Source organism: Delphinapterus leucas, chromosome 11 (assembly GCF_059928025.1).
Source record: "Delphinapterus leucas isolate spDelLeu-1000000601 "Yukka" chromosome 11, BTC_Dleu_Yukka2, whole genome shotgun sequence".
In the NCBI taxonomy this organism is placed as follows: domain Eukaryota; kingdom Metazoa; phylum Chordata; class Mammalia; order Artiodactyla; family Monodontidae; genus Delphinapterus; species Delphinapterus leucas.
In genome coordinates this window covers 29989087-30011866 of record NC_143139.1, presented here as the reverse complement: position 1 = coordinate 30011866, position 22780 = coordinate 29989087, and the positions used below count along the sequence as shown (strand labels likewise).

The 22780-nt window shown below is 36.6% G+C and overlaps 1 protein-coding gene across 14 annotated transcripts in view; it reads left to right on the top strand.

Moving 5' to 3' along the window:
- The window catches only part of KIF21A (kinesin family member 21A), a 155507-nt gene that overhangs the window by 67280 nt on the left and 65447 nt on the right, over positions 1 to 22780 (top strand). For all 14 annotated transcript variants that reach the window (XM_089920522.1, XM_089920513.1, XM_089920523.1 and 11 more), the window contains exons 2-8: positions 11093 to 11315; positions 11446 to 11628; positions 13000 to 13149; positions 14536 to 14670; positions 15165 to 15332; positions 17209 to 17324; positions 22221 to 22416. In XM_089920522.1, the coding sequence (XP_089776648.1) occupies positions 11093 to 11315; positions 11446 to 11628; positions 13000 to 13149; positions 14536 to 14670; positions 15165 to 15332; positions 17209 to 17324; positions 22221 to 22416 (1171 nt within the window). The remainder of the gene's footprint in view (positions 1 to 11092; positions 11316 to 11445; positions 11629 to 12999; positions 13150 to 14535; positions 14671 to 15164; positions 15333 to 17208; positions 17325 to 22220; positions 22417 to 22780) is intronic.

The following is a 22780-nucleotide window of genomic DNA, read 5'->3' as shown; positions in this document are numbered from 1 at the left end:
ATAGGAATGCAAGAGATTTCTGTGCATTAACTTTGTATCATGCAACTTTACCAGATTCATTGATTAGCTCTAGTAGTTTTCTGGTGGCATCTTTAGGATTCTCTATGTATAGTATCATGTCATCTGCAAACAGTGACAGTTTTACTTCTTTTTCAATTTGTATTTCTTTTATTTCTTTTTCTTCTCTGATTGCCATGGCTAGGACTTCCAAAACTGTGTTGAATAATAGTGGTGAGAGTGGACATCCTTGTCATGTTCCTGATCTTAGTGGAAATGCTTTCAGTTTTTAACCATTGAGAAGATGTTTGCTGTGGGTTTGTCATATATGGCCTTTATTATGCTGAGATAGGTTCCGTCTATACCCACTTTCTGGAGAGTTTTTTATCATAAATGGGTGTCGAATTTTGTCAAAAGCTTTTTCTGCATCTATTGAGATGATCATATGGTTTTTATTCTTCAATTTGTTAATATGGTATATCACATTGATTGATTTGAGTATACTGAAGAATCCTTGCATCCCTGGGATAAATCCCACTTGATCACGGTGTATGATCCTTTTAATGTGCTGTTGGATTCTGTTTGCTAGTATTTTGTTGAGAATTTTTGCATCTATATTCATCAGGGATATTGGTCTGTAATTTTCTTTTTTGTTGTATCTTTGTCTGGTTTTGGTATCAGGGTGATGGCGGCCTCATAGAATGAGTTTGGGAGTGTTCCTTCCTCTGCAATTTTTTGGAAGAGTTTGAGAAGGATGGGTGTTAGCTCTTACTCTAAATGTTTGATAGGATTCACCTGTGAAGCCATCTGTCCTGGACTTTTGTTTGTTGGAAGATTTTTAATCACAATTTCAATTTCATTACTTGTGATTGGTTTCTTCATATTTTCTATTTCTCCTGGCTCAGTCTTGGAAAGTTATACCTTTCTAAGAATTTGTCCATTTCTTCCAGGTTGTCCATTTTATTGGCATAGAGTTGCTTGTAGTAGTCTCTTATGATGCTTTGTATTTCTGTGGTGTCCATTGTAACTTCTCCTTTTTCATTTCTAATTTTATTGATTTGAGTCCTCTCCCTCTTTTTCTTGATGAGTCTGGCTAATGGTTTATCAATTTTGGTTATCTTCTCAAAGGACCAGCTTTTAGTTTTATTGATCTTTGCTATTGTTTTCTTTGTTTCTATTTCATTGATTTCTGCTCTGATCTTTATGATTTCTTTCCTTCTGCTAACTTTGTGTTTTGTTTGTTCTTCTTTCTCTAGTTCCTTTAGGTGTAGGGTTAGATTGTTTATTTGAGATTTTTCTTCTTTCTTAGGTAGGCTTGTATAGCTATAAACTTCCCTCTTAGAACTGCTTTTCCTGCATCCCATAGGTTTTGAATCATCGTGTGTTCATTGTCATTTGTCTCTAGGTATTTTTTGATTTCCTCTTTGATTTCTTCAGTGATCTCTTGGTTATATAGTAACGTATTGTTTAGCCTCCATGTGTTTGTGTTTTTTATGTTTTTTCTCACTGTAATTGATTTCTAATCTCATAGTGTTTTGGTCAGAAAAGATGCTTGATATGATTTCAATTTTATTAAATTTCGTGAGGCTTGATTTGTGACCCAAGTAGTGATCTATCCTGGAGAATGTTCCATGAGCACTTGAGAAGAAAGTGTAATCTGCTGTTTTGGTGTGGAATGTCCTATAAATATCAATTAAATCTATCTGGTCTATTGTGTCATTTAAAGCTTGTGTTTCCTTATTAATTTTCTGTTTGGATGATCTGTCCATTGGTGTAAGGGAGATGCTAAAGTCCCCCACTATTTTTGTTACTGTCGATTTCCTCTTTTATACCTGTTAGCAGTTGCCTTATGTATTGAGGTGCTCCTATGTTGGGTGCATATATATTTATAATTGTTATATCTTCTTCTTGGATTGATCCCTTGATCATTATGTAGTGTCCTTCCTTGTCTCTTGTAACATTCTTTATTTTAAAGTCTATTTTATCTGATATGAGTATTGCTACTCCAGCTTTCTTTTGATTTCCTTTTGCATGGAATATCTTTTCCCATGCCCTCACCTACAGTCTGTATGTGTCCCTAGGTCTGAAGTTGGTCTCTTGTAGACAGCATGTATATGGGTCTTGTTTTTGTATCCATTCAGCAAGCCTGTGTCTTTTGGTTGGAGCATTTAATCCATTCACGTTTAAGGTAATTTGTATATGTATGTTCCTATGACCATTTTCTAAATTGTTTTGGGTTTGTTTTTGTAGGTTTGTTTCTTCTCTTGTGCTTCCCACTTAGAGCAGTTCCTTTAGCATTTGTTGTAGAGCTGGTTTGGTGGTGGTGACTTCTCTTAGCTTTTGCTTGTCGGTAAAGCTTTTGCTTTCTCCGTCAAATCTGAATGAGATGCCGGGTAGAGTAATCTTGGTTGTAGGTTCTTCCCTTTCCTCACTTTAAGTATATCATGCCAGTCCCTTCTGGCTTGTAGAGTTTTTGCTGAGAAATCAGCTATTAACCTTATGGGAGTTCTCTTGTATGTTTTTTGTCATTTTTCCATTGCTGCTTTTAATACTTTTTCTTTGTCTTTGATTTTTGCCAGTTTGATTACTATGTGTTTCGGCATGTTTCTCCTTGGGTTTATCCTGTATGGGGCTCTCTCCGCTTCCTGGACTTGGGTGGCTATTTCCTTTCCCATGTTAGGGAAGTTTTTGACTATAATCTCTTCAAATCTTTTCTCGGATCCTTTCTCTCTCTCTCTTCTCCTTCTCCGACCTGTATAAAGCAAATGTTGTTGCCTTTAATGTTGTCCCAGAGGTCTCTTAGGCTGTCTTCATTTCTTTTCATTCTTTTTTCTTTATTTTGTTCCACAGCAGTGAATTCCACCATTCTGTTTTCCAGGTCACTTATCCGTTCTTCTGCCTCAGTTATTCTGCTATTGTTTCCTTCTAGTGTAGTTTTCATTTCAGTTATAATATTGTTCATCTCTGTTTGTTTGTCCTTTAATTCTTCTAGGTCTTTGTTAAACATTTCTTGGATCTTCTCGATCTTTGCCTCCATTGTTTTTCCGAAGTCCTGGATCATCTTCACTATCATTATTCTGAATTCTTTTTCTGGAAGGTTGCCTATCTCCACTTCATTTAGTTGTTTTCTGGAGTTTTACCTTGTTCCTTCATCTGGTACATAGCCCTCTGCCTTTTCATCTTGTCTATCTTTCTGTGAATATGTTTTTTTTTTTTTTTACACAGGCTGCAGGATTGTAGTTCTTCTTACTTCTGCTCTCTGCCCTCTGGTGGATGAGGCTTTCTAAGAGGCTTGTGCAAGTTTCCTGGTGGGAGGGTCTGATGGTGGGTAGAACTGACTGTTGCTCTCGTGGGCAGAGCTCAGTAAAACTTTAATCTGCTTGACTGCTGATGGGTGGGGCTGGGTTCCCTCCCTGTTGGTTGTTTGGCCTGAGGAGACCCAACACTGGAGCCTACTTGGGCTCTTTGGTGAGAGTAATGGCAGACTCTGGGAGGGCTCACGCCAAAGAGTACTTCCCAGAACTTCTGCTGACAGTGTCCTTTTCCCCATGGTGAGCCACAGCCGCCGCCCCCCCCCGCCCCCCGCAGGATACCCTCCAACACTAGCAGGTAGGCCTGGTTCAGTCTCCCCTGGGGTCACTGCTCCTTCCCCTAGGTCCCGATGCACACACTACTTTGTGTGTGCCCTCCAAGAGTGGAGTCTCTGTTTTCCCCAGTCCTGTCGAAGTCCTGGAATCAAATCCCACTAGCCTTCAAAGTCTGATTCTCTAGGAATTCCTCCTCCTGTTGCCGGACCCCCTGGTTGGGAAGCCTGACATGGGGCTCAGAACCTTCACTCCAGTGGGTGGACTACTGTGGTATAAGTGTTCTCCAGTCTGTTAGTCACCCACCCAGCAGTTATGGGATTTGATTTTACTGTGATTGCGCCCCTCCTACCATCTCATTGTGGCTTCTCCTTTGTTTTTGGATGTGGGGTATCGTTTTTGGTGAGTTCCAGTGTCTTCCTGTTGATGATTGTCCAGCAGCTAGTTCTGTTTCTTTCCTGAATGTTTTGAAGAAATATGTTTCTTCCCGTCAACCATCATTGTAATTAAAGATCCACTTGGGGGAATTTCTTTTTGTGGACTTGTGTTACATATTATTTATGCAGTGCCTGATCTTTTAGGAAAATAATTCAGCAAGGCCACAAATGGTCTAGGAAGTTCCTCTAGCATGTCAGGATTTCTCTTCTAGAATAGAAGGTAGAGGGTTAAAGTAGTGCAGATTCTTAATGTGTGTCTACTAACTGGAATGAACTAGGAGAGAATCAAACAAGGGATAGAAATTTCAGCCACTTATTTATGGTGACAAAGTGCCCTAACTTTTAAGAAATGGAAGGGAGGAAATTAGTATGATATAATTAACTTTAAGATCAAGTTGAATACTAATATGTATTGTCCAGTATAATGGTCATCTACTGACAAATGAGATAAAGAAAGGCAAAAGATCTGTTCAGGGAACAGATTTATTGGTGTCCTGTAAGAAGAACAAAGGTGTTAACAAGGTGCCAAGTGTGCTAGTTACAGATAGCTGTAGGTGAAAGAGCCATACAAAGTGGGAATCAGGTCAGATTATTGAGTAAACTAGAAAACTACCACAATCATGTGGGGATGAGATCAGAATAACTCAAGCAAAAAAAGAAGAGACAGTTTACAAAGACATTTAGGTAATGGAAAATTTTGTCATGTTTATGAAATTGTAGATTAAGGACAGCGATGTTCTAACAGGGCAAGAGATTAGCAATGACCAACTGCAAAAAGGAAGATATTTTGTGTCTTATTCTTTTTTTGTTTGTAGGGAAAAATAAAAATAACTTGACCAATCCCCTAGCAAAAGAAAGGCTATGTCTTGTGATGCTTTTAATAAAACAGGAAACAGAGAGATAGGAGAGATGAGGGTATATGAAAAAGTCTGGTAAAAGAAACAAAACTGCATGTGTTTAATTTAGAAATATAGGTTGGATTGCATGAATCTTTGTACTTAGGTTAATGAATGATATTAGTGCTACTTTTCTAATTAAAAAAATTATGGGTGTCTGCACAAGTCCTGGGAGGTTATAAATTGTATTTATACGCATTTATTTATTTTCCTTAAAGCAACATCACTTCAGTAACTACAAGTCATTGATTAGTTATTAGTCAAAATTCTCGTCACTAGCGTTTAATCATATTTAGTATAGTATGAGGACAAAATATGCCATAACAATTTAATTCTGCTTTTTAAAAGAACCTGTTAACTCAGTTCTTTTCCATTCTGAATGAAATTTCCTTACTGGCTATATGGAGATAGAAAAAATGATAAAATTGTTGAAAGAATAAAAATTCCCATTTTGGCTTCTGTTGTATTCTGTGCTGATAGGAATAGCAGGGTAATGAGGCTTGATTATTTATTACTATAAAAGGGTTAACTTTGGGATTATGACTTTTCATTGCAAATGGAGGTACAACATTATTCAGCTTGATTATCTCTGCATAGCAATATGTATGTATATTTGTATGTATATGTACACATATATCTAGGTAATGTTCAGTGTTGTATTATACTTCTATTTCTGACATAACAGTTTTACATTTAATTGTTCTAAAAACTCAACATGCCCAAAGGGTATTTTGAAAGATATGACAATAGTTTGGAAAGACAAAGAGTAAATCCTGATTATTTACCATGCTGGAAGGCCCAGAAGGATTTAAGATATTAACGTGCCTTATGAAGGAACCGACTTGGAGAATTTTCAAGTGGTGGTATAACAGCAACAGCAACAACAACGACAACACTTTATACCTATATTGGCTTTCATTGCCACACATTATCTGATTTATTCAAGATGCTGTGATGTGGATGTAGTGACTGTTACCATTTGCTAGATAAGGAAACAGGCTAAGAGAGTGACTTGCCAAAGGTCACAGTATGTGTTAAGACCTGTGTGGAGTCTGAGATTTTACCCTATTTACAAGTTAACAAGCTAGTCTTTCACTGTTTCATGTGTAGTGGCAGAAGACACAGGACTCCTGAGTTGGAGGCAAAGGACTTTTATTACTCACAGTACAGTAAGCATCATGAGTCTCATGTTGATTTGAACTGCTTCCCCATCCCCACCCCCTTAATCCAAAGTAGGCAATGCAGGTAGAACTATTACATGGTTGCTGTGCAAGCAGTGACATATCAAGAAACACCAACCTTCTCATCACATGGAAAAATATATATTTTTTATTTAATATCTATTGATATATCTTTAGTATCTATATGAGATGATGGAAGTTCACTGAACTATTGTGGTTATCATTTCATGATGTATGTAAGTCAAATCATTATACTGTACAACTTAAACTTCTATACAGTGCTGTATGGCATTTATATCTCAATGAAACTGTAAGAAAAAAAAAGAAACACTGGACTTGGGGATTCATTGTTTTTATTGTTTATTCACTGTTTCCATTGCTTTGCTGAAGCAAGCCAGCTCTTGGTCAGGTGGAAGACACTATCCCTAAAGGTTGCTTGCTGCAAATGCAGCCTTGAGAAGTGATCCATGAAAAGAGTAGTCGGGGTTTTGCATTCTTGGCATACTCAGCAAGGATGTACAGGGATGCTCAGGTCTCATGGTGGGATGCTTCTTCCAATAATATGTGGCAGAATTAGACCTTAAATATAGTTTTACTGTATCAGACTTAAATTCTAGCTGAAAAGGAAGCCCTTTTCCCCCAGATATACTTATCTTATTTTTCTGTCTTCTCCAGGACATCTTGCAACTAGTCCTTGTAGCTTATTTGATATACTCAGTTACTAAATCCAGTTATGGTTATTATGAAGGCAGAGAACAGATAACAGGGCCCAGTTTAAGGAAACTTACTGGTCTTAGTCTCAGACTCTCCTCTAGTCTTCACTAGATACTGGCACTGCAAAGAGCCATAATAATGTTTTCATAAAGGAAGTTCCTTGTCCCTATGGCCACAGTAACATTGGTTATAAAAACTGGAGAGAATAATAGGAACTATAAGGAAATGTGGATGAGTGGTGTAATTAATGGTGGATATAAGGTGTGACAGAAGAAGAAGGTTGTTTATTAATACCTCTTTTAAGTCAGGGTTTTGCTTTTCCTAAGGGAATAATTAAAATAGAGTTTGAGGTTCGAAAGAACTTAAGGAATATTAAATCCAGGCTCCTATATTTATTTTATAGAGTAGAAAATTAAGACATAAAATTGTTAAATGGTTGCTCAGGATCAAGTTTCTAGTAACAAAGTAAGGTGATGGGGCAAAAGTTAGATTATTGTGATAATCACATACCCAGTATTCGATTGTTACTCCCCTTTAACTAGAGCAGTCTATAGGAGTCAGTCAGTAACATTTGTTGAATTACTTTTATGATTGAATAAGATATATTCTCAGTCCTCAAATAATTCATTTACTAGTGATCAATAAGAATTCGATTTGATATCTATTATTCTAAAATCATGTACAAATTGCATAGATTAATTCAAGTTGGTGGGGGGGAAGGGACAGCTTTATAGATGTACAGATATTTGGGCTAGGTCTTGAAGAATGACAATGAAGTTTCTATGCGAGAAGTGGAAGTCCAGCATTCCAAGCAGAGAGAGAACCACGTACATTGGCATGGTGAATGAAAGTATATAAGTTGATCAGGAAATGATCAGTGGTTTGATGTAGCTGAGTGTAACTAGATTTGAGAGTGGAATTGCAGGCAGAATCCAAATTAGGAAAATCTTAGATACCATGCTAAATACTCTGGACATTTTTTGGGGGAAACACTGACATTTTAAGGCAACTTGGTATATGAGGTATAAGAGGAAAAGGTGAGTTCAGAAATCAGAATCAGTTAAAAAGAAGAAAAAAGGAATGTCACAAAAGCCAACTGCTAAGAAATAAATGTCACAAAAGCCAACTGCTGAGAAATACGGTATTTGAAGGGTAGCAGAAAATGCCACCCCATAATATGCCAATTTGATGTAAGGATTGTTTTGAGCTGAAGGCAATTAAAAGAAGCAGATATTTGCCTAAAGGCCCATAGCTTTTGTAAAGGTATTCTGCCTCTGTTCTCTACCAGGAAGGACAAGTTAATTACCAGAGACTGCATGAAAGTATCCTACACAACAAACCTTTTTATAATTACATGGAATTTATTAAACTTCACAGTGCAGCTATAAATCAGGGAGAGAGCAGAATCCTGGTGTAAATGAGGTAGCTTTCAGGAGACAGAACAGCCTGGGCTCAGATATGACTTTATGGTGGAATGCAAAGGGTTAGGTGAGAGCTTCTGAAAGGAGTGAAATCTAAACAGAGGTCGAAAACATGAGATGTTCAGGCTGGAAAAGGAGTTGCAAATTGAGAAGGAAGAGTGTCCAGGAGAAGAGAAAGCGTATTTGAAGGCATAGAGGCTAGAGAGAGCACACTTTGTTAGTGAAACTTGTTAAAAATAAACCATCACTAACTAAAGTCCTTTGATGCAAAGATGGAGCATGGCAAGAGGAGATTGTAGAGCGATTTAAGGATATACTAAAGGGTTTTAGGCAAGGTAGTGATCACCTTCATATTTTACAAGTATCACTGATATTGCAATCTGTGGAACAGATTGGTGGGGGCAAGATTTGATGCAGGTTGACTGATGATGAGACTTTTACAATAATCCAAGTAAGAGATAATGGTGGCTTGATTAGTGTGTTATTGATGAGGAAAGAAGGAAAATGATGAGCTATTTCCAAGATAATTAATAGTTCTTAGAGATAGATTAGGTGGATGGAATAGGGAGAGGGAATAACTGAGGTTGACTCTCTTGTTTCTAGCTTGCCAACAGACAGGATGGTGATTCTTCCAAGGAGGATGGTGGATTTGGTTTTCTCCCCATGACTCTCCTGAGGAGGATGGATTTATGATTTTTATCCCCATGAATGGATGAAGTGAGACAGGAGAAGGGAAGATTGGAAAGAAGGGAATATTAACTTTGAGAAAGACCACTCATCAAGAAAATGTGGAGCCAGAAAGCCAAAGCTGCTTACTACCATGGGGCTGTTTTTATAGTCCATGGATGTAGCTTCTTGTAAGAAACCCATTTGTTTTACTTGTTGCAATATAATTTTATCTTTATAACAGTATATAAATATTATTTTTCTCTTCCCATTTTGTAATATAGTGTTCTTCTCTCAGCGTTAGATCTGAAAGGAACCTTGGAAATGATAGTTTCTGTCAATAGGTGAGGAAATTGGAGCTCTGAGAGAAGGCCACATGCTATCTGTGGAGTGAGAGAAGTAGTAGAATCCAAGTCTCCTAAAGGCCACTTCATCACTCTTTCCGTAGTACCTAGCCAGCTCCACATTGATTATTGCATTCCATTAAAACAAATAAATGAAGTTGAAGACTGTGGAAGAAAAACATCATTATCACAGAAGAAGGGAAAATTGCATAAATAAATATATTCTTTACTTAACACTTCTTTGCTAGTACAGAATGCTGTTCAAGGTAACCAGGGTTACAGAAATTCAGTCGCTTCTCAGTATTGCCTTTCCTATCCTTCCATTGACCTTCCACCCTGAAGAACTGGCAAGGGTTAAAACTCGGGTGATCTGGACTTAGGCTTAGCTTTATCTCTAACAAATAGATGAACTTGTTCCACTTCTATAGATCTTTGTTTCTGTATCTCAGAAAATAAGATCCCTTTAAAATCCTTTCTATTTTCTCTCTGTATTGTTTTATATTTTCCATTACTGGTTGTCTTTACTTTCTTCCCTAAACTGCTTCTCCTTCTCCATGGCAAATAGAAACCTCTAAAAAACCTAAGTACCGTTAAGTCAGTGACGTGTAAGTCTAGGATGGTCCTGCTTATGGAGTGAGTAGAATAGGGCCAGATTTTGCTTTGTTCTGTTAGTAACATATCACCATATTTACTTTCCTTCTTTGAAAAACAGGCCTTGAAATCAGGAAGATAAGGCAAAAGAGGAAGGTCCTAGAATCTGAAGTAGATGAGGGTTGGGTGTAGGGCAGGTATAGTGCTGTGGTCTTCCAAGTGGACAAAGGACACCCTAGGAGATGTAAATGATGATTCAGTGGTTTTGGAGAGAAAATATTAGAAGTTTTATTTGTTTTTATTTTTTTTAATGTTTTTTTAAAGCAGATGTTGGGGGTAGGAGTTTATTAATTAATTAATTAATTTTTGCTGTGTTGAGCCTTCGTTTCTGTGCGAGGGCTTTCTCTAGTTGTGGCAAGCGGGGGCCACTCTTCATCGCGGTGCACGGGCCTCTCGCTATCGTGGCCTCTCTTGTTGTGGAGCACAGGCTCCAGACGCACAGGCTCAGTAGTTGTGGTTCACCAGCCTAGTTGCTCCGCGGCATGTGGGATCATCCGAGACCAGGGCTTGAACCCGTGTCCCCTGCATTAGCAGGCAGATTCTCAACCACTGCGCCACCAGGGAAACCCCTGTTTTTATTTTTAATTTCTTTATTTTCACAATTCTGCTTTTGTGTATGTCATAATATATGACAAATCAATATAGTACATGCATATATTTACAAATGAATATATATATTCATTCATATTGTATGTTGTGTGATTATGCTTACACATGTTAAGCTAACAGAAGGTTATGGTCAAATAAGTTTGGGAACCATTAGTGAAGAGTTTGCAAAAAAGGTGAGTCAAGGATATCAGGATAAATACCATGTACTTAATTTCTCATTTTTGGATATCATCCTGTCTGGAAATAAAGAGAAGAAATCTAAAATAAAGATAACAACAAATAGCATTTTGGTAGTTTAATTTATTTAACTGAGTCTTTTATAGAGTTGAGGAAAGGTATTCACCCACAAAAATATTTAATTTTAAGATTAATTTTACTCTTGTTCATGATTTTTTGGGGGGGATTAAGTAACTCATATTGAAATTGACAGTATAATTTAACTTATTTAAACTTTTCAACTCAAGGAGTAAGTACTAGATTACATTAGTGATTTTAAAAGATTTGCTAGGAATTTCAAAATCCTACTTCTTCAGTTTTTTTCCATTTATTTTGTCTTATTTTATTTTATTTTTTCCTGATTTTTTTCTCACAGAATAAGACCACAGCTTGCCAAAGAAAGGATTGAAGGTTGCCATATTTGTACATCTGTCACACCGGGAGAACCTCAGGTCTTCCTAGGCAAAGATAAAGCTTTCACTTTTGATTATGTGTTTGACATTGACTCCCAGCAAGAGCAGATCTACACTCAGTGTATAGAAAAACTAATTGAAGGTTGTTTTGAAGGATATAATGCTACAGTTTTTGCTTATGGACAGGTAAGTACCAAATTATTTTCATAGAAGCTGTAACTTTACAGAAGTGTCAATTCAATTGCACTTTCACTTCTGTCACTTGAGATTATGTTATTAAGATCAAGCATTCATTTTTCTCTGTTCTTTTATTCAGACTGGAGCTGGCAAAACATACACAATGGGAACAGGATTTGATGTTAACATCATTGAGGAAGAACAGGGTATTATTTCTCGTGCTGTTAAACACCTTTTCAAGAGTATCGAAGAAAAAAAACACACTTCCATTAAAAATGGACTTCCTCCTCCAGATTTTAAAGTGAATGCCCAATTCTTAGAGGTAATAGTCTAATTGTGTCATTAGTTTCCTTTAAATCTTATTCTTAAGACCATAGCCCTATGATTTTATACTCCCGCTTCCATTTTAGTGCTTGGCATATAGTGTTCAGTAAATGTTGACTAAATTAGCGTTAGGTTATAGGCGATAGCAACAAGAGATAATAGGTTATAAGTATTCCTTACTTGTTGGCATTTAAGATTATAAACATTTGACCAGTGTCCACAGAGTAAAACAATTAATATTGTTTATTTCAGATTTTTTCTTTATCTGAGAATTACTGTGGTAATGTAGGCAGGCTCACAAAGTACTGGGAACACAGTGACTGAGACCAAAAGGGAGGGGGAGATTGTGAGGAATAATAGGATTGATGCTGTAGCACTAATCTGGTGGCAGAAGCTGGTATTCCTACAAGGATAGGCAGATGTTTTGATGCAATGTGCAAAGGTTGGGGCAGGTATGGATTTAGGGCAGTCTAGGCTGGTGGGAGGGACATACCAGTAAGAGGACATCTAGGATTTGAGCATTGTTACACTTGGGTGGACAGTGCCATTATAATTCTGTATACTTGGTCCAAAGAGTGTTCTAGTCTAATTGTAATCTCGATCACCAGAGCTAATCATTTTGATAATCGATGAAACATTTTATTCAGCATTATATAGCACAAAATAGAAAACTTAATTCAAATTAACATCAGTTATCTTACTGCTGGTTTTAATGGACATTCCAATTTAGTAAAAACCAAGAATATAATTATGTGTTTCTACCAAAAGAAAGGTAACTAGTGATGGAAAAAGGAAAGAAACGGTGTCTTCAGTCTTCCCCTTCTCCCTCCAAATGTTATTAGGCATTGTGACTTTAAGCATATTGATAGAAAAATAGTTGTATGTATCCTCTTCTAAAGTGGTAGCACAATCTTGTCAGCCTCTATTGATACAGAAACTACATTGCTGACCTTGCAAAAATACTATTTATTTTTAGGTACACTAAGAAGGGTTGTAGGGCAAAAGAAAATATATTTTTAGTTCAAGTAGTAAAAATTATTAAGAACTTCCCTAAGCTTAGGATTTGTTTACATTTGATACATATTTTTTTAGTATTTGCTTGTATTTATATTTATATATCTCTTGCAAAGGATTAGTGGATGATTTTAGCTAGTCTTTAACTCATTAGTCATGATTAGGTCTTTTACTGTTCTTACTCTTGTAAAGAAATCTGGTATTTGTTTGTATTTGTGATCATTTTATGTTTTATTTTGAAGAAATATATGTATTTGGAAGAACTTTTAAGATATGTTTGAAAGATAACATGCAATATGTGTTATTACATCCATGAGGCAATTTCTGCTAACATTAAGCTTATATTTCTTTTTAGCTGTATAACGAAGAGGTTCTTGACTTATTTGATACCACTCGTGATATTGATGCAAAAAATAAAAAATCAAATATAAGGATTCATGAAGATTCAGCTGGAGGAATTTATACCGTGGGCGTCACAACACGTACAGTGATTACAGAATCTGAGGTGACATTTATGTTGTAGTTAAAATAGAGCGTGTTTGGGAAATTCCCTAGTGGTCCAGGGGTTAGGGCTCCACAGTTCCACTGCAGAGGGCATGGGTTCCATCCCTTGTTGGGGAACTAAGATCCCGCAAGCTGCACGGCACAGCCACAGGAAAAAAAATAGAGTGTGTTTGGCTTTATTTAATAGTCAGCTCTGCTGCTCATGATATGAAATTTGTATCCTTGAGTGTAACATGGAGTTAAAATCTTCTTCATTTTTTACCAGGATTTTATTATTTAAAATGTAACAGTTATGATAAAGTCAATGCATTTATTGTAACATCAAAAGAATTTAAGGCATTGTATGTACAGTTTTCTTTCACACCTAGAAAAAGAGGGTTAGATAATTTTAAGTGAAGGATGAGGCCACAGTCCTTTTGTACTTTTTGCTGTAACATACGTAGGCCTGTATCATGGCTCCTAAAGAGAGACTTAAGAAAAGTTACAATGGGGAGTTCCCTGCGAGGCCAGTGGTTAGGCCTCCACACTTTCACTGCCATGGTGGTGGGTTCAATCCCTGGTCAGGGAACAAAGATCCGCAAGCCACGTGGAGTGGCCAAAAAAAACAAAGTTACAGGGCTTCCCTGGTGGCACAGTGGTTGAGGGTCCGCCTGCTGATGCAGGGGACGCGGGTTCGTTCCCCGGTTCGGGAGGATCCCACGTGCCGTGGAGCGGCTGGGCCCGTGAGCCATGGCCGCTGGGCCTGCGCGTCCGGAGCCTGTGCCCCGCAGCGGGAGGGGCCACAGCAGTGAGAGGCCCGCGTACCGCAAAACAAAACAAAACAAAACAATTTACAAAAAATAAGATACAGAAGAGCCTGAGTAATTCCAGTTATTGCTTAGTTTGTTCCGAAGTGTTCTACTGTAATAGTTTTGAAATAGAAGCTGCAAATGTCAGCGAATGGCAAACGGTTGAATCTCAGTATTTTCTCCTATTAAAAAAAAAACAACAAAAAAACTGTTATACTGAGAAATTCAGCGCAAAAAGTGCCAGTAAATAAAATAATAAGAGGGCTTCCCTGGTGGCGCAGTGGTTGAGAGTCTGCCTGCCGATGCAGGGGACACAGGTTCATGCCCCGGTCCAGGAAGATCCCACATGCTGCGGAGCGGCTAGACCCGTGAGCCATGGCTGCTGAGCCTGCGCGTCTGGAGCCTGTGCTCCGCAACGGGAGAGGCCACAACAGTGAGAGGCCCGCGTACCGCAAAAAAATAAGAAGAAGAAGAAGAAGAAAATCTATCTTTCACATCCTTTAATACGGTGGATTTTAACCAGTAGCTTAGATTTCTGATTATATGGACCTAGTCTAAGTATTGTTCAAGTAAAACCCCTCTTTCTTTCCCTTTTCTAGATGATGCAGTGTTTGAAGCTGGGTGCTTTATCCCGGACCACTGCTAGTACCCAAATGAATGTTCAGAGCTCTCGTTCACATGCCATTTTTACCATTCACTTGTGTCAAACCAGAATGTGTCCCCAAATAGATGCTGTGAGTTATTGGTTCTAATTTTTTAAGATTTCATATTTCATTTCTGTAAAATCCATGAAAATATTCAAAGAGAACATTTGTGCCAAGTTTAGTTTGTTTAATCATTCCTTTTCCAATTGAGATGTCCCTGATCTTGTTTAAGCTAAAGCTGGCCAACCATGTAAAATTAAAAATTGAATATATATGTCTGCAATAGCCAGAGAGTATGTTGTGGCCATATGGTAAGGATGTCATTACTTGGGACCCTTTGCTTTTGAGGGCTATATGCTACAAGTTTCTCTTCAACACAGGCAAAGCCTCAGTTGATAAGTTAGGTTTTGACCTTCTTTGACCTAACTTTGTCTAAGCTTCTAATTGCAGCAGGCATTTTTGTACTTATATTTATTTGGCCACATGCCTATACTTGGCTATATGTATACTGAGGGCAAGGTGGGATTGAAGGATATTTAGTGTCATATTAATAAAATATTTTCAATTATCTTCCTCAATTGCAGGAAAGTGCAACTGATAATAAGGTGATTTCTGAATCATCACAGATGAATGAATTTGAAACTCTGACTGCAAAGTTCCATTTTGTTGATCTGGCAGGATCAGAAAGACTGAAGCGTACTGGAGCTACAGGCGAGAGGGCAAAAGAAGGCATTTCCATCAACTGTGGACTTGTAAGACTAAGACTAAGGCTTTGTGCTGAGAATATAACAGGGCTATTTTATTGTCCTTTTCCCTTTTGTAATACATAATACCCAAGTGGAAATCCTTCATGCACTGAGCTGAGAAATGAAAGTTGCTGTAAATTTAGGAGTAATGCATTGAATTTTGATCTCCTCAGACTGTCAGCAGTTTTCTCCTTTTCACATTGCAAATTTTCTTCATGTGTAAAAATTTAGTTGGATTAAATTTTATGATGTGTGCATAAAATAATCTATGCATATATATAATAGAAATGATTTTTAAATTCTTCTCACAAACTTACTGTTTTAATATTAAACATTTTATGGGATGACTTTCAAAGTAGCTTTTTTGCTAACATTATGTGATAGACTTTATTTTGGAAATTACAATCAAATGTTTTTTAGTAATGATTGTTTCAAAATGAGAACTTTTCTAGATTGTATTAGGAATTAACTTTAATACCATGCCATCTAGTGGTGTTTTTGATTGGAAAACACCTTGTGTTTGAGTTAGCCTAAAGCTCCTATTATATGGAAGAAAACGTTTTAGAACCAAATTTTTATGTAATTAATCTTTTCTTCCTATTGATTTCATTAAAAAGTTGGTTCTTTGTTCCTGCTTAAAAGTAATGGCATCCTAAATTTCTGTGATGCTGACAGCATCAGGACAGGTGTTTTCTGCTTTGCTTCCCTCCCTTTCTTCCTAGAGCAGGGGGCTCCAAGCATATGGTCATTTTTTTGTTTATTGCCCAATATTTACTTTCATATGATTGCAACCCTTCTGTGGGGGAATTATCAACTGAGACTGATTAGAGAGAGCCAGCCTTCCCAACTACCCATCTTGATGCTCCCACCATACAGTTGAACATGTGTTAAAAGGAGTGAGCGACCAGGATCCTCGACTTTGTGTATTGTTTTGAGTTTCTTAGGAGGTAAAATCATGGTGGTATTTACATTTGTGCTGCATGGAAAAGACAAAAGCCATTGCTCTGTTTTCCAGTTCAGGCTACTGAAGCATGTTCAGACGCATGGTAGAGGTTCATTCAGTGTGGCCAGTGGTTAAAACTGCAGACTCTGGAAAAGGGGGACTAAGACAGTGTGATGCTGATGCACTCGCTGCAGGATCCATTGGCTCTAACAAAGACATGGTTTTGCATTACTGAAGGCGAGTGCAACCAGCATTCAGGAAAATGCTTATGCTGTAGGTGCTGGTTCAGTGACAGTAGGAAAAGCAGTAGGGGGTGGCAGGAGGAGTGACTAAATAGTTCCGTAATTTGACTTAGTTTTTTAAAATATTGGATGCTTAGCACATAGATTCATTGAATTTCTAAGTGCGGCTATACTTGCATTAGGAATGCCATGTTCAGAGATATCATACTGATATTTTTATTGTGGTTAAAGGAAATTTTGTTTTCCCATGAGGAAGCTATAGTACAACAAGAAAGTTTATGCAACTGTTAAACTAGCGAACAATTTGTTTCTTCAATGAATTGAGGAGAAGAATTTGCAACATGAATTGGCAGTTTTGTGGGGTGTACAACATGATGCTCTGGTAATACTAGGAATGGTCAGAAGTCATCAATCTTATAACATTTCTATTTCTAAAGAAAATCTCTGCATAGAAGTTTAAGTATTTGTGAATTATGGGTATATATATGGCATTAAATTTTGAGTGGTGTCAGTTTTTAGTAGTTATGTGGAAAGCTCCAAGTTTACTTTATATTTGAAAATACAAATGTAAAACAAAACCAAACACAAATGTTCTCAATTCTGCCATGGCTTCATATTATTTTCTATAAGGTTTCATTATTTAAAAGTGTTATAATTAGTACATTTTTATAATTTTTTTTCTCTCTCTTTCTTTTAGTTGGCACTTGGCAATGTAATAAGTGCATTGGGAGACAAGAGCAAGAGGGCCACGCATGTTCCCTATAGAGATTCTAAGCTGACAAGACTACTACAGGATTCTCTTGGGGGTAATAGGTATGCATAAGTGTTTATCCTCCATATTCCTGAATTTCAGTTATTCATTATTTTAAAAATAAGTTTGTAAAGTGATTTATAAGAACTGTTTTTACTGTAAAGCAAATTAATAGGATGAGGAACTAATAATTATTAAGTGCCTCAAATGTGTGAGTGCTTTTGCATGTTGTTATTTCACATATTTCTTAAAACACCTCTTGAGGTAGGTGTTATTATTCCTATTTTATAGATAAGGAAATTGAAATCCAGAGAGGTTAAGTAATTTATTCAGTCACTTAGCTTATAAATGAAATCCTTGGCATGTGCTCTTTCTCTATACCATTGTTTCAGTTTTAAGTGCTTGGCACATAGTTGATGCCTAATAAAATTTTGTTGAAAAGTAAATGCTGTCTTCTAAGTAATTAAAAAGTAATTTAAATATTATTCATTTTCTTTACAAAGTCTCCTAAAAATTAAACATTTTTTTACATTTGAGAAAAAATTTTAAAATGTTAATTGAATGAAATATAGGGTGATTGCTGGTTATTCACTTTGCCAGAATCACTGATATTCCTCCTTTTCTGTACTTTGCATCATCCTGATATGTTTCATCAGCTAAATGTATTCTTTTGGTAATGCATTCCTTTTTATAAGCATCAGAATGTTGGCTTTAAAAATGGTAACTTTTTTGGCATTTAAATTCAATCATAGCACAGTTCAACAAGTTACACACAACTACAGTGAATCTATTTTACAGTGTTTTCAACGGTCTAACATCATGTTTACTGATGCTATAAAATGATCATTAGGTGCTGTAAAATGATCATTAGATGCTGTAAAATTAAACTTGCAAACTTTCTTTTTGAACAACTATTATTCAAAGAATTTTGATAATGTTAAGTTTATTTAGGTCTGAAGTTGGATGGATTTAGAAATAAAGTTTTGTTTTATAGAATTCAAGAGTATCATTTTTATATTCCTTCTTTTCATATAATATTGCCATTGTCTTAACTCAGCTGTCTTCTAGCATATCCTTTGTATTGCTTCCACTGTTACATATTTCTTACTTCTGGTCTATATTTTCATTCTGACCTTCAGTATCAATCTGGCTCTTATTATAACAGGACAAAAATTTTTGTTTTTTAAGCCAAATATAAATTTTTAAAGTTTGCTAAATTGTAGCCTTTTCCTGTGTTTATTTCTTAGCTTTATAATACAGCTTTGTCTTATAAACAAAGCAGAGATAGTAAACATCTTCCCTTTACAAGTGTCAATACTTTTGAATACTTCAGTACTTCTGAGAGTTTGCTTGCCCTGTAACAATCTAAGATATTTGCACTGTGGGTTTTGAATTCCTCTTGAGTTTTATCTAAGCTATAGCTAAAGAGTCTCAGATGTTCCTCACCCATTTCCTATCTAGTGGTAACGCCTCTTATTCTCAGTGACCCTCAATTCCTGCTTAAAATTGTGAGATTGAACACCTAGTTCAAAAGCATTAAACTTTGTATAAGCATTGGAAAACAAAATTCCTTCATGTTGTGATGTTTGTACAAATTTCTCTTAAAAGAAAAATTAAATCAAAAGTATTTGTGGAAACAAGCTGCATATATTTATGTGTACAGTTTGGTGATTTTTTAAAAAACAAAACTGGCTTTTATACATTTATAATGTTTAATGTAACATTTTAAAAAGTTTATAGCAAAAATATGGAAAAATACAGAAAATATAAAACATGATAAAAATCAACTGTATTTCTATTACTTGTAAGTAACTATTGTTAACATTGTGATGTATTTCCCCCCTAATGTGTAACATAATATGATATAACAATATATAAGATAAATAACTTTATTTATTTGTTTATTTTGGCCATACTGCATGGCTTGTGGGATCTCAGTTCCCCAGCCAGGGACTGAACCCGGGCCACAGCAGTGAAAGTGCCGAATCCTAACTGTTAGACCACCAGGGAACTCCCTAATATATTTAAATTATATGGTTTCCTTTAAGATAGAGTTATGGTTTTATATAAAAATAAACAACTTTCATTAAAAAATTATTTTTCATAAACATATCTATTCTTTTTTTAAAAAATAAATTTATTTATTTATTTTTGGCTGTGTTGGGTCTTCGTTTCTGTGCGAGGGCTTTCTCTAGTTGTGGCAAGCGGGGGCCACTCTTCATCGCGGTGCGCGGGGCTCTCACTGTCGCGGCCTCTCTTGCTGCGCAGCACAGGCTCCAGATGCGCAGGCTCAGTAGCCGTGGCTCACGGGCCCAGCCGCTGCGCGGCATGCGGGATCCTCCCGGACCAGGGCTCGAACCCGTGTCCGCTGCATCGGCAGGCAGACTTTCAACCACTGCACCACCAGGGAAGCCCCATAACTATTCTTGAAATTTGTATCATTTGGGTTTTAATATGTGACCTTTTTCCTATACAGTAGGTCTTAGCTCCTCTCATTCCTGATTTCACTATTCTTCTTAAGCACTTGATCCCAATACTTCTCAAAATATTTTTAATAAGGGAGAGTTCTCCTCCTTCCCACTTCCCAGTTGTCGTGGCTTGATATTGAACATGACTATACTCAGCTTGTCCCATTATGTGAGTTTGAAAATACTTGAACTGGTCTATACTGTATTCAGTGAAATGAGTTCATTGATTACAGCAAGCTCAAATGTTGTAAAAGTTGCCAAAATGCTTACTGTCAATTTCTATACTTGTCATGAATCTGCCAGACTGGCACTGGACTGGGGATAACATTTTGAGTAGTCCTATCCTCTAATCAGTATCCATAATCATCACTCTCACTGGATTACCTTATCTTCTTCATCAACAGAGATGCATGAATTATCTTAACTTCTGACTTCAAATAAATAAATATAATATACGCATGACATACAAACAATTATTAGGGATCTAATATGTTCCAAGTAACACAAACAAATAGTAATGACCTAATATGTTCCAAATACTGTGTTGTACAAAGTAGTCTGATGAATAAAAAATATTTGATGATCCTTGTCCTCTAGGATTTTAGTATCTAAGAGTTTGGATCTATAAAATTTCAATATAATCATAATCAACAAAAAAGAGGTATGCAAAGGGTATGAGGAAGCAGAGAGAAAGGAGTACAGCCAAACTCAGGGTTGGATTCTTGGACTGGATGATCTCTGAGTTGAATCTTGAATAATAGTAAAAGTAAGGGTAAATAAGGATGAGCAAGAGTTCACAAAGGAATAAAGATAGGTGGAATGGGACCCCTTTTAAAAGGGTTGCTATGAAGGGCATTATGCTAAGTGAAATAAGTTAGACAGAGAAAGACAAATACTGTATGATATCACTTATATGTGGAATCTAAAAAATACAACAAACTGTGAATATAACAAAAAAGAAGCAGACTCACAGGTATAGAGAACAAACTAGTGGTTACCAGTGGCGGGGAGGGGCAATATAGAGGTGGGGGAGTGGGAGGTACAAACCGTTGGATGTAAGATAGGCTCAAGGATATATTGTACAACATGAGGAATATAGCCAATATTTTGTAATAACTGTAAATGGAAAGTAACCTTTAAAAATGGTGTAAAAATTTTAAAAATTAAAAAAAATGAGACATTACTACACATCTAAAATGAGTAAAAATAAAGCTTGACAATACTAAAAAAAAATAAGAAGAAGAAAATAAAAGTGTTACTATGAGTGCTGTGTTGAGATTATTGGGAGAAGGCAGGAGTGAAAGCAGGAAGCTAGGAGGCTATAGATTAGAATTGATAGGTATAAATTTCCTACCAGGGTGGGTAAATTAGCTCCTTAACTGTTAGTGTGCAAGTGCCCATTAGACTCTCCACATCTTTTTCATTGACAGAAATAGCTTAGGCATAATAAGCATTTTATTATCCTATTCTTTGGTTGGCAAAGCAATTCATCATGATGATAAAATAATGTTTCCCAGTTTTCCTATGTAATCTAGCCAGAAACTCTGGAACTTTGACCACTCAATCACAAATGACGTTTCATATTGTGAAACATATGGATATACTAAATACTTTTCTTGATCAAGTGATAGGATTTTGTGTAAAACTTTTTGCTGAAATAAAAAATCAGGATGCAAGTGATTAAATAAAAAGAAAAAATTTAAATCCTAAAATAGGGACTTCCCTGGGGGCACAGTGGTTAAGAATCTGCCTGCCAGTGCAGGGGACACAGGTTAAAGCCCTTGTCCGGGAAGATCCCACATGCTGTGGAGCAACTACCCATGTGCCACAACTACTGAGCCTGCGCTCTAGAGCCCTCATGCCACAACTACTGAGCCTGCGTGCCACAACTACTGAGCCTGCGTGCTGCAACTACGGAAGCCCTTATGCCTAGAGCCCGTGCTCTGCAACAAGAGAAGCCACCGCAATGAGAAGCCTGTGCACGAATGGAAGAGTAGCCCCCAGCTTGCCACAACTAGAGAAAGCCCGTGCACAGCAACGAAGAACCAAAGCAGCCAAAAATAAATAAAAATTAAAAAAAAAAATCCTGAAATATTAAGTAGATAATGAAAGCAATGATTTTTGAATTTCAACATGTCATATTATAGATAGATTAAATTTTAGAATTATTCTGTGTATATTGCTTCAAAAAATTTTTTAAAGAGGTGAGAAATATATGCACTTGTATTATGAGTATATGGTATTATGAGTCAAAAAAGGATAATATAAATTAATTTTCCCCAATTTTAGCCAAGCAAACAAAATCTTTTTCCTTAAGATAGTCTTAAAGCATTGGGGCTTATAAATTTGCTTTTATTTTTAAGTTAGTAATGTCAATCTTTTGGTATCTCGAAGGAGAGATATTATTCAAAAGGCAGGAATTTTAAAATGATTATTTCAGTGTTTTATTTGCTTTTACCTGTAAACCTAATTATTTTTTGTAACTTTCAGCCAAACAATCATGATAGCATGTGTCAGCCCTTCAGACAGAGATTTTATGGAAACTTTAAATACCCTGAAATATGCCAATCGAGCTAGAAATATCAAGAATAAGGTGATGGTCAATCAGGACAGAGCTAGTCAGCAGATCAATGCTCTCCGTAGTGAGATCACACGACTTCAGATGGAGCTTATGGAGTACAAAACAGTAAGCTAATGGTTTTGACTTTGCATTTTGTGATACATTTTGTGTACACAGTGATACCTTTTTGTGATGGCTTGCACATATATGTCTCTGGAGTCTCTTTGTCATAGTGGTGGCATCTTTCCTTTTGGAGGTAGAATTCTCTAGTTTTATGTGTGGGTAGCCTTTAATAATGTTCAGTCTGACAACCTGACCAGCCTCTTGTTTCAAAATACTTCCTTCCCAGTCAGATTCTTTAGTGACAAATGCTCAAAGGAGAGATGTAGTAGAGGGAAAAGGATCTCTTGCCTTGAAGCTGTTAAGACAAAAGTGCTCTTGGTTGTAGAATTGCATAATCCTGCAGTATCCTTTAATAAAACTCTTGTGT